Source organism: Dipodomys spectabilis, unplaced genomic scaffold, assembly GCF_019054845.1.
Source record: "Dipodomys spectabilis isolate Male_0828 unplaced genomic scaffold, ASM1905484v1 ptg000325l, whole genome shotgun sequence".
NCBI lineage: Eukaryota > Metazoa > Chordata > Mammalia > Rodentia > Heteromyidae > Dipodomys > Dipodomys spectabilis.
The window spans coordinates 288,804-300,314 of record NW_024871002.1 but is presented as its reverse complement, the minus strand read 5'-3'; the positions used below and the strand labels follow the sequence as shown (position 1 = coordinate 300,314).

Genomic DNA, 11,511 nt, shown 5'->3' with positions numbered 1-11,511 from the left:
ATTAGACCATAGTTTTCCATGTTTAGATCAGAATCCACAGGCAAAATACAAGTTACTTTTTTGGGGGAGGGTGTCCTGGGGTTTGAACTCTGGACCTGGGTGCTGTCCCTGAGCTCTTTAGTTCAAGGTGAGCACTCTACTGCTTGAACCACAGCGCCACTTTCAGTTTTCTGGTGGTTAAGTGGAGAGAAGAATCTCACTTTCCTGCCCAGGCTGGCTTTGAACCGTGATCCTCAGATCTTTGCCTTCTGAGTAGCTAGGATGACAGGTGTGTGCCACCTGCGCCTGGCAAAGATACTAATTTTAAAGATGTCATATCACCCAGACATATGAGATTTCCTTTTTTATCATCCTTTCTTTTTTCCTAAGCGAAAGGATTCTCTTCTGGGACTAGTGCCCCATAGGAAGGGGGAAAAAACACCAAGCCCATTTTGGTTTACTTGGGAATATCCTTCCTATTTTACAAAATGCCAATTGCACATTACTTACATAAATTACTTGAAACTGGAGATCATTCAAATGCCCATCAACAGGAGAGTGGAAAAGAATATGTGACACAGGGGGAGGGAAGGGATAGTGGGATAACAACAAGGGAGGGAAGAATGTACTCATTGCTTTACTCATGTAACTGTAACCCCTCTGGACAACATCTTTACAATAAAATAAATTTTTTGGGGGGGGCTCCGGTCGTGGGGCCTGAACTCTGGACCTGGGCGCTGTCCCTCAGCTCTTCAGCTCAAGGCTAGCACTCTACCACTTGAGCCACAGCGCCACTTCTGGCTTTTTTCTTTTTGCTTATGTGGTACTGAGGAATCAAACCCAGGGCCTCATGCATGCAAGGCAAGCGCTCTACCAATGAGTCACCTTCCCAGCCCCTAAAATAAAATTTTTTATAAAAAATATGTGATACCTATATCAAATGAAATATTATGCAATAAAAATGAACTAATGATGCATGTCATAAGTATGAACAATACAAATGAACCACTAGTTCACTTCGTTTTTAACTGTAGTGGTTATACTGGTTCATGCCTATAATTCCAGCACTCCAGGGGATTTTGAGTTCAAGACTAGCCTCTGCTAGTGAGACCTTGTCTCACCTCCTGTCTCCCCCCCCACCCCCACAAATACAAAACAAAAACAATGATATCTACCTGAAAATAAGTGAAAATGAAAGAACTCAGACAGAAAACATGTTCTATGATTCCATTTATATGAGACTCTAGAAAACATAAAACTATAGTAATAGAAAGTGAATCAATGATCACACAATGACAAGACAGGCAAAAGCAATAGATTCAGGGCTGAGAAGGTGGCTCAGTGGTAGAATGCTTGCCTTGTATGCATGAAGCCCTGGGTTTGATTCCTCAGCACCACATCAGCAGAAAAAGCTAGAAATGGCACTGTGGTTCAAGTGGTAGAGTGCTAGCCTTGAGCTGAAGAGTGCAGGGAGAGCGCCCAGGCCCAGACTTCAGGCCATGATGGATTAAAAAGTGCTTTGTCACAATTTTGGTGGCAGTTGAATGTCCTCACACATTTGTGGAAATTCACTGACTTGTACAAATCAAATTGGTAAATTTTTGTTCTTGTTGATGATGGGTCATGGGACTTGAATTCAGGGCTTGGGTGCTGTCCCTGAGCTTTTGTGCTCAAGGCTAGTGCTCTACCACTTTGAGCCACAGCTCCAGTTTTTGGAATGGTTAATTGGAGATGAGTCTCACAGACTTTTCTGCCTGGGATTAGTTCAAACTGCAGTCCTTAGATCTCAGCCTCCTGAATAGCTAGGATTACAGGCGTGAGCTACCAGTGCCCAGCTTAAATTGTGAACTATTATTTTACATGAATATATCAGCCCTACATTTTTAAATCTTCCCAAATGAGAAAGCATTTGCATTACATCAAATTTCAGATATTATTAAATATAGCACCACCACTATTTATATCCCAATAAAGAAAGAAAAAAAGTTGGTTATAATAGACCACCATTGGGGCTGGGAAGGTGGCTCATGGTAGAGCACTTGCCTTGCATGCATGAGGCCCTGGGTTCGATTCCTCAGCACCACATACGCAAAAAGAAAAACGCCGGAAGTGGCGCTGTGGCTCAAGTGGTAGAGCGCTAGCCTTGAGCTGAAGAGCTGAGGGACAGTGCCCAGGCCCAGAGTTCAGGCCCCACGACCAGACCCCCCCCCCCAAAAAAAAAAATAGACCACCATTTAAAAAGTGTTTATTAAACCAAATTAAAGGAAAAGAAGGCTGGGGATGAAGCTCAGTGATAGAACACTTGCCTAGCATGCATGAGGCCCTGGGTACCATCCCCATCAGTGAAAACACGAAAATAAACAGAAAGCTAGTAACCTGAACATCTTTAAAAAACAAAAAACAGGGTCTTGATGTGTAGGCCAAGCTGTCCTTGAACTGAAGATGTTTCTGCTCCAGCCTCTCAAGTGCTAGGAATACATGCTAGAAAAGCAGAAAACACCTAAACTACCTACACAGACATATGAGCCTTAATTTTTACAATTTCTCTCCTGGAGAAGCTCAAGGCAAGCACTCTACAACTTGAGCCACAGTGCCGATTCCAGTTTTTTGGTGGTTAATTGGAGATAAGACTTTCGTGGATTTTCCTGTCTGGGCTGGCTTTGAACTGCAATCCTTACATCTCATCCTCCTGAGTAACTAGGATTACAGGTATGAGCCACCAGTGCCTGGCCCTCCCCGTTTCTTTTTAAAAAATTTTTTATTATGAAAATACCGTACAGGGGGCTGGGAAGGTGGCTCAGTGGTAGAGCGCTTGCCTTGCATGCCTGAGGCCCTGGGTTCCATTCCTCAGCACCACATAAGCAAAAAGAAAAAAGCCGGAAGTGGTGCTGTGGCTCAAGTGGTAGAGCGCTAGCCTTGAGCTGAAGAGCTGAGGGACAGCGCCCAGGCCCAGAGTTCAGGCCCCACGACCGGACCCCCCCAAAAAAAAGAAATACCGTACAGGAGTTACAATTATATGGGCAAGATAATGAGTATATTTCTTATCAAGCGTTATTGCTTCCTCCTTTGTTTCTCCTTCCTATCCCTTCCCATCCCCCCCTCGCCAAAGTTGTAAAGTTCGTTTTTTGACGTAACGACTTGTACATCTCATTGTTACTTAAAACATTTCAACAGGCATCATTGCTCTGTTTTCATATATGGATATAAAATACTTGGACCATATCCACCCTCTCTGTTGGTCTTCCTCACTCCTGATGGCTGATACCTGATTCCCAATGAAGCCTATTTTACTTTCCTGTGGTTCATTTAAATTTATTAATTATTATTATTATTTAGCAGTCCCGGAGCTTGAACTCAGGGCCTGGGGTGTCCCTGAACTCCTTTTGCTAGGCTAGCACCCAACCACTTGAGCCACAGCACCACTTCCAGCTTTTTCTGTGTATGTGATACTGAGGAATCAAACCCAGGGCTGCATGCATGCTAAACTCTACCACTAAGCCACATTCCCAGTCCTCAATCTCCCTTCTTAAATCTCCTGGTCTTATTATATTTCTACATGTCAAGTACTAGGAATAGTGACTAACTTTAAGAGGGTCTTGGGGACAAGAGAAAAACTGAGAGAGAGCAAGGGAAAGGGTCCAAAAAGAAGTATACTTGGCCGGGCGCCGGTGGCTCACTGTAATCCTAGCTACTCAGGAGGCAGAGATCTGAGGATCACAGCTCAAAGCCAGCGCGGGCAGGAAAGTCTGTGAGACTCTTATCTCCAATAAACCACTACAAAACCAGAAGTGGCACTCTGGCTCAAGTGGTAGAGCGCTTGCCTTGAGCTGAAGAGCTGAGGGACAGCCCCCAAGCCCAGAGTTCAAGCCCCACTATCGACAAAAAAAAAAAAAAGTATACTCATTACCTGACTTATGTAACTGTTACCCCCCTGTACATCACCTTTATAACAATAAGATTAAAAAATAAAAAATATTAATAAAAATTAAAAAATAAAAAATTTTAAAAAGAGGGTATGGACCACTCTATTAAGAGTCTGTTGGAACATGGTGTTAGTTCCATGGATTACAAAATGGACACTGGATTATAAAATAAGCTTTTGTCCCCTCAAGTTCGAAAGTTCAGTCTGGACTGTGAACACTCAAAACCTTAGCCTCTAGCCCCATTTCTTGCACTCAACCTCCATGTAAGGTAAGATGCTATTATACTGCACAGCACAGTACAGAGCACTTTTATCATCCATAGAAATGGGGATTCCCTACAAGTACTTCAAAGAAAGCAAAGACCACCCCCAAACAGAGCAAGGACCACTCTCTACATATGCATTGTGGTGTTGGCTCCTGTCCTCCAATCACCTAACTCCTGGACTCTGATGCTTCTTATTTTTATTTATTTATTTTATTTTTTGGCTGTACTGAAGTTTGTATTCAGTGTCTCATATTTGCTAAGGAAGCAATTTACCAGTGAGCCACACCTCTACTGTCAGATGTATTTTAAAGAGATTATGCTGTAAAGAAGTTTAAACTATGCTAAACAAAGTGATATAATAAATAGGTTTGCTGGGTGCCAGTGGCTCCCTGTAATCCTAGCTACTCAGGAAGCTAAGATCTGAGGAGCACGGTTCAAAGCCAGCCTGAGCAGGAAAGTCCATGAGACTCTGGTCTCCAGTAAACCAGTGGCTCAAGAAGTAGAGCGCTAGTGCAGGGACAATGCCCAAGTCCAGAGTTCAAGCCCCACAACCGACAAAAAAAAAAAAAAAGAGTCAAGGGGACAGAAGACACTGCATGAGGGGTGATTGGGAGGAAAAAAGTGGGAGAAAGTGAGGGGGTAACACTGTTCAAAAAGAAATGTACTCATTACCTGACTTATGTAATTGTAACTTCTCTGTATGTCTACAATAAAATTTAAATAAAATTAAATAAAAACCTATCAAATTTAGAATATTCACCTAAACTTCAAGACTTATCATATAAACATACATATGTGTGTGTATATATATACATATATACTGTACAAAAGGAAATATACTCATTACTTGACTCGTAATTGTAATCCCTCTGCACATCACCTCTAATAAGAACAATACCGTAAATTAATTAAAAAAAGTAGGTTCAGAGCTGGGCACCGGTGGCTCACGTCTGTAATCCGAGGTACTCAGGAGGCTGATATCTGATGATCGCAGTTTGATCATCAGCAAAAAGTCGTAAGTGGAAGTGTGGCTCAAGTGGTAGAGCACAAGCATTGTGCACAAAAGCCAAGGAACAGCGTCTAGGCCGAGTTCAAGCTCCAGTAGGAGCATACGCGTGCACACCCATACTCACACCCAAACGGTTCAGTTATTGCTTACATGAGAGAATTCGTTACTTCACACATATACTAGCTCTTTTCTCCAACTTCTCCCACCCTCATCATTTATGGAAGATGCTTCTAAAAATAAACATAGAGCAAGTATTTATCCCAAAACTAAAATTCAGGTAACACCCACCTCGAAGCATTTAATCCACGACCCTCCATTACTACCTATCTTCTCTGTTAGTTTTCTAAAACAGAAAGGACACGGAGTCCAAAATGAACAGCGAAATATTTATTTTGACATTTGAGAATAATGTTAAACCTAAGTGATGGGAATCGGACCTTCCTCGGGGTCTTCTGGGAAATCAGAAGCATCATCCTCCGCCGTCGCTCGATGTTTTCCCAGTTTAGCAATCAATTCTTTGGCAGGATTGAAGACGCCATTGGTCTGCTGGTCACAGACATAACAGCGTGGGGTCGTGCGGAAATGCTGCAGTGCACAGCTCTCGCAGAAATAATGCCTGCACTTGGTGACAACTGGGTTTTGGAAGGTCTGGCGACAGATGAAACACTTGAATGGTATTTCGTCATCATCGCTTCCCACTTCGTAGTTTTCGTCCTCGTAGATACCATAGCGACCCTCATCAAGCTCACGTTCGATCTGCCACCCGTGCTTGTAATCTGAACGGTCGTGGAGGAATTTGCAGCTATCTCCGAAGCCGCAGAAGCCAGTCTCTTTGTAGTCTTTACAGATGTCGGGCTGGTAATCCCAGCGTACCGTGGCACGTAGGTGCTCGGGCGCTCGGATGGGGCCCTTCCTCACCATGCCGGAGGAGGCATTGCCCATGGATGTATCCTTGGGTTTCATGAATTTCTGGTAGTTATTGATTCCCCGATAGATCTTGTCATCTTCCTTGCCCCTCAGCTCCTCCTGGATCTTCTGGCTACGCTCAAAGATAGACTGTGCGTCACGTTCCTTCTCTGTGTCCAGCTCGTATACAGCTGTCGCTCCCATATCTTCTGGCCCCACGGGTTTCGCAGAGCGGGTGGACTTGTAGACCACGCCGAGGCTCTCGGGCGCATTTTCCTCTTCTTCCTCGCTACTTAGTGTACCGTAGGCTGCTTTGGGTTTGCCGCTGCCCCGGGTTTTCTGGATCATTGGATTGTGGGTCGCCCGCTTCTTCTCCGGTCGAACCACAGTGCTGCCTTCATCGCTGCTGCTGCTACTTTCTCCGGGTTCCGGCTCACAGATCCGCCGCTTTCTGCGGCCTGCAGCTCCTTTCCGCACCGGCTTTTTGAAAAGGAAGGTACAGACCCGGTCTGTCGACTTGCCTGGTGAAAGTTGCTCTGCCATTTGCGATTCTCAGAGCTTTGAAACGGATGCGGAGTGCAAGGTGGCCCCGAGCCCCTTCCCTAAATGCCGTCTGCTTTGTCGTAAATCAGAGCGGAGCGAAAAGAAGCTGATCTATGAAATGCCGGAAAGCGAGTGCAGCTGCGCGAGCGACAGTACCTTTTTGAGCCTTCGCGGCCCCCGTCTCTTCTCGCGAAGACGTACGTGGCACCGCCCCTCTCGCGTGGTGTCGCGGGGTTTGCGGAGAAGGTAACCGTAGTTCGGTCACCTTTAAGGCGTTGGAGGAAAGGATTTGGATCTAAATAACTGGTCCGGGATGTGGTTCGAGATTGTCCCGGGACTGCTCATCATGGGCGTGTGCCTGGCCATTCCGGGAGTGTCCACTTCTTACATACATAAGTTCAGTAACGGAGGCAAGGTAAGGCGGTTTACGGGCGCGGGGCCGACTCCGCTGCCGGTAGTGGGGGTGGGGCGACCGGCTGCGCAGGCGCTCTCCAAGGTGCCCGGAGGAAACCACATCCTTTAGCCAGAAACAGCTAGTTTGGGGCTTGGAAAGACCGGGCGCCGAGCTGACTAACGACTCGGAATCTGGAACGGTAGATTTGACGTAGGTCCAAATTCCTAGGCCAACGAGAATCTTGTCGCTGCTTCTGACCTCAGATCTCCGTTATTGTTGACTTGGGTTTTAATTTCTCACATCTACATGTCTATACGTTTCTTCCTTTTTTTCCTACCCTTAGCTCCTCCCCTTTTCTAGACTTATGGTCCTAGCCCGGGCTAGCAAATTTTATGGTCTCAGTCTCTCAAGTGCTGGGATTACAAGTGTACACTACATCTATTTCTCCTATACCTCCACACACACCTAAATTTTCCCCCTACTTTATTCTGTAGGGAAATCACGGAAGGATTTTTCCTTTCCACTCATTATGGTCTAGTTTTACGTTGGTTTGCTTTTTGGATTTGGCATTGCTCTTCAGTGTAATCTACCTTTATTGTTCCTTAGGATCACAAAAGGCAGCAATTTACACGTATTAAAACACAAGAAAATGGGGGGGGGACAGGGGGGAGGATGGGAAGGGATGGGAAGGGGAGACAAAACAGGAGGCTACAATGCTTGATAAGAAATGTACTCACAGCTGGGTGCCGGTGGCTCACGCCTGTAATCCTAGCTACTCTGGAGGCTGAGATCTGAGGATCGCGGTTCAAAGCCAGCGTGAGACTCTTATTTCCAATAAATAACTAGAAAATCGGAAGTGGCGCTGTGGCTCAAGTGGTAGAGCGCTCGCCTTGAGCTGAAGAGCTGAGGGACAGCGCGCAGACCCAGAGTTCAAGCCCCATGACCGACAACAAAAAAGAAATGTACTCATTATCTTGCCCATGTAATTGTAGCCCCTCTATAGGGCATTTTCATAATAAAATAATTTTTTAAAAGGTTCAAAAAAAAACACAAGAAAGGAAAAAAAAATGATGTTTGTAAAAATAAGAACTGTAAGAAGACAGCTACCACATTTTTTTTTTTCTCGGCAGTATTAGGGTTTAAACCCAAGGCCTCACACTTACTAAGCAGGTGCTCTACCCCAGAGCCATAAGCTTAGCCCCAGGATTTTTAAAGTTAATCCTAAATTTTAGTGGTCTAGTTTTATTTGTTAGATTTTGGTTATACATTGGCTTTTATTCTAGTCTAGTATTGGCTTTTATTACAGTGATGATGATTCTGTTTTTCTAGTTTGTCATCTTTTTTTGGGAGGGGGAGTGGTCCTGAGGCTTGAATTCAGGTCCTGTACACTGACCCTGAGCTCTTGTTGCACAAGGCTAGTGCTCACTTCTGGTTGGGAGGTGGTTAACTAGAGATAACGTTCTCATGGATTTTCCTCCCAGGGCTGGCATAAAGCTACCATCCTCAGATTTCAGCCTCCTGAGTAGCTAGGAGTATAGGCATGAGCCACCAACATCTGGCTTGTCACTTCTTGAAAGTCGTAAAATCCTGGGCTGGGAAGGTGGTTCAGGGGTAGATGCTTACCTTGCATCCATGAGGCCCCGGGTTTGATTCCTTAGCACCACATAAGCAGAAAAAGCCAGAAGTGGCACTGTGGCTCAAGTGGTAGAGTGCTAGCCTTGATCTAAAGAGCTGAGAGACAGTGCTGCCCAGGCCCAGAATTCAGGCCCCACGACCAACCAAAAAGAAAGAAAGAAAAAGAAAGAAAGAAAGAAAGTTGTGAAATCCAACTTCTAGGCCATCTTTATAAACTGCAATACTTGTCTTCTATTTGAAGGAAAAAAGGATGACCTATTTTCCTTACCACTGGGCTGTAATGGAAAGAGATAGACGTGTCTCTGGAGTCAACCGTTACTATGTGTCCAAGGTAAGATGACTCTGATGGTTGTTATCTACCAGGATTATGGTGGGCTCTGGTGATGCCTTGGGAAAAATAATACAGTACTTTTTTTTCTGCTTTTTCTGCTTATGTGTTGATGAGGAATTGAACCCAGGGCCTCATGCATGCTAGGCAAGCACTCTACCACCGACCACCTTCCCAGCTTTCATAGTACTTACTTTTCATTTTCTGATAGTGAAGTGAGCACCCTTACATATATGATGCCTTTCTTTCTTTCTTTTTTTTTTTTTGCCAATCCTGAGGCTTGAATTCAGGGCCTGGGCACTGTCCCTGAGCTTCTTTTGCTCAAGACAAGCATTCTAGCACTTGAGCCACAGCACCACTTCTGGCTTTTTATGTTTATGTGGTACTAAGGAATCAAATACAGGGCTTCATGCATGCTAGGCAAGCACTCTACCAGTAAGCCAGATTCCCAGCCCCATCTTTTGTATTTTTATTTTGTGAAATATTTGCCTTCCTTTACCTTTTCTAGTTTTGGGGTTTTTCCTCCTTTTTGGTTTGTGGTTGCTCTTTTTATAATCTGGATTGTTTTCAAAAAGTCTTGTGTATGGCAGATATTTTACAGATGAGAATTCAGAGGGTCAGAGTGAATGAATAATACTATAAAGGTTCAGCCTAGGTAACTTGTCTCTTAGCATAGTGCCATTGAGAACCAAATTTAATGAACACAGATACTAAATAGACCCCTTAGTTGCAGTTTTTCTTTCAGTGATTTCAGTACCCATTGTTAAAAATAGTGCATACAGGGTTTGGTAATCTCTATGGGTACAGATATCTTTTGGGAGTTTTAGAACATACCTGTGCACATAATGGGGGATGACCACATATACTTATCTAGAGCTGTGTTTCTCATAGTAAAGTCCCACATAACTATCAGAATCACTTGGCATGTAAAGACTTCTCCTCTCAAGTTGATTCTTCCTGCAGTACCAAACTTTAAAAAATTTTTTTTATTGTTATTATAAAGGTAATGTACAGAGGACTTACAGTGACGTAAGTCAGATAAAGAGTGCATTTCTTTTTGGACAATGTCACCCCTAAACTTACTTTAATAACCTGGAAGAAACGTCACTATTGTAGATTCTGAAGTATTTTGATTGTGAACTTTTTTGTTTTTGTTTTTTTTTTTGGGTCCAGTCGTAGGGCCTGAACTCTGGGCCTGGGCACTGTCCCTCAGCTCTTCAGCTCAAGACTAGCGCTCTACCACTTGAGTCATAGCACCACTTCCAGCTTTTTTTTTCCTGCTTATGTGGTGCTGAGGAATCAAACCCAGGGCCTCATGCATGCATGGCAAGCGCTCTACCACTGAGCCACCTTCCCAGCCCCAGTAGGCCTTTTGAATGAATGAGTAGTGTGTAGTGCTTACTGGGCAAAAGTTATGAAATTTAGTCTCTGTACTTGAATTCTGGCTCTTTTACTTCCTTACCAACCTAAGGAAATGATTTTTGTTTTAACACAATATAAGCAAGTAATTTTTAGATCCTCTGTTTTTCCATTTGTAAAAAAATGGAATGAGAATAATAGTGTGTACTGTTTATTGGCAGTTGCTTTTTTGGGGGAAGCCGGGGGTGTTTGTCGTGGGGCTTGAATTCAGGGCCTGGGTGTTGTCCCTGCGCTCTTTTGCACAAGGCTAGCATTCTACCCACTTTGAGCCACAGCTCCACTTTTAGTTTTTGAGTAGCTAATAGAAGATAAGAATCTTATGGGTACTTTTCTGCCTGGACTGGCTTTGAACCTTGATCTTCAGATCTCAGCCTCCTGAGTAGCTAGGATTATAGGCATGAGACACTGGTGCCCAGCTTATTAGAAGTTACCTTGTCAAACAGATTTTTTTCCTGATTTTTTTAGGGAACTTTGTATAAGGGACCAGCTGGTAAATAGTTGCTTGACTTTAATTTTGATTGTGGTGGGGGAGGGTCTTTTTGTACAAAGCAATATGTTAAGAAATGTAAAGTGGAATCATTATAGATTCTTTAGTGATTATAAAATTAAGTTAAATTGCATATTGTTTCTGTTAGAGAAACGTGAGATATGAAATTATTTTCTCTAATAGAAAAATTGTTCTATGACACTGGAAATAAAGAATATGATATATCTAACAGGAACAGCATTTTCACAATCTCCTTTTTAAACTTTTTCAGGGCTTGGAGAACATTGATTAAGGAAGCAGTTTCCTGATTGATGCAAAAATGACTCAGTTATAGTCATCAGCTCTTGCTAAATGGTTATGCATTATTCTATGTAATGCTTAACAAATAAATAAACATCAGAAGCATAATATCAGAGGCATTTCTTTTTTTATTATTAAGTTGTTATACAGAGGGTTATAATTCCATAAATCAGGTAATGAGTACATTGCTTCTTGAACAATGTTGCCTCTTCTTTCACTTTCCCCCAGTTTCTCCTTCCCATTCCTGCCCCCAAGTTACATAGTTCATTCTTTACATAGTGTATATTGAATACCATGACTGCATTTATCAGAGGCATTTCTTT

At 43.4% G+C, this 11,511-nt stretch overlaps 2 protein-coding genes across 2 annotated transcripts; one reads left to right on the top strand and one right to left on the bottom strand.

Annotated features, from left to right (window-relative positions):
* Positions 1-5,548: 5,548 nt before the first annotated feature.
* On the bottom strand, positions 5,549-6,761 carry Rnf113a (ring finger protein 113A). Its single transcript, XM_042702503.1, has one exon. It carries the CDS (start codon positions 6,623-6,625, stop codon positions 5,594-5,596), a length of 1,032 nt encoding a protein of 343 aa, XP_042558437.1. The 5' UTR covers positions 6,626-6,761; the 3' UTR covers positions 5,549-5,593.
* A 78-nt stretch (positions 6,762-6,839) lies between these two features.
* Positions 6,840-11,301, top strand: Ndufa1 (NADH:ubiquinone oxidoreductase subunit A1). The gene is made up of 3 exons (XM_042702504.1): positions 6,840-7,040; positions 8,896-8,985; positions 11,160-11,301. The coding sequence occupies exons 1-3, from the start codon at positions 6,939-6,941 to the stop codon at positions 11,178-11,180; spliced, it is 213 nt and encodes a 70-aa protein (XP_042558438.1). The 5' UTR covers positions 6,840-6,938; the 3' UTR covers positions 11,181-11,301.
* The last annotated feature ends 210 nt before the right edge of the window (positions 11,302-11,511 follow it).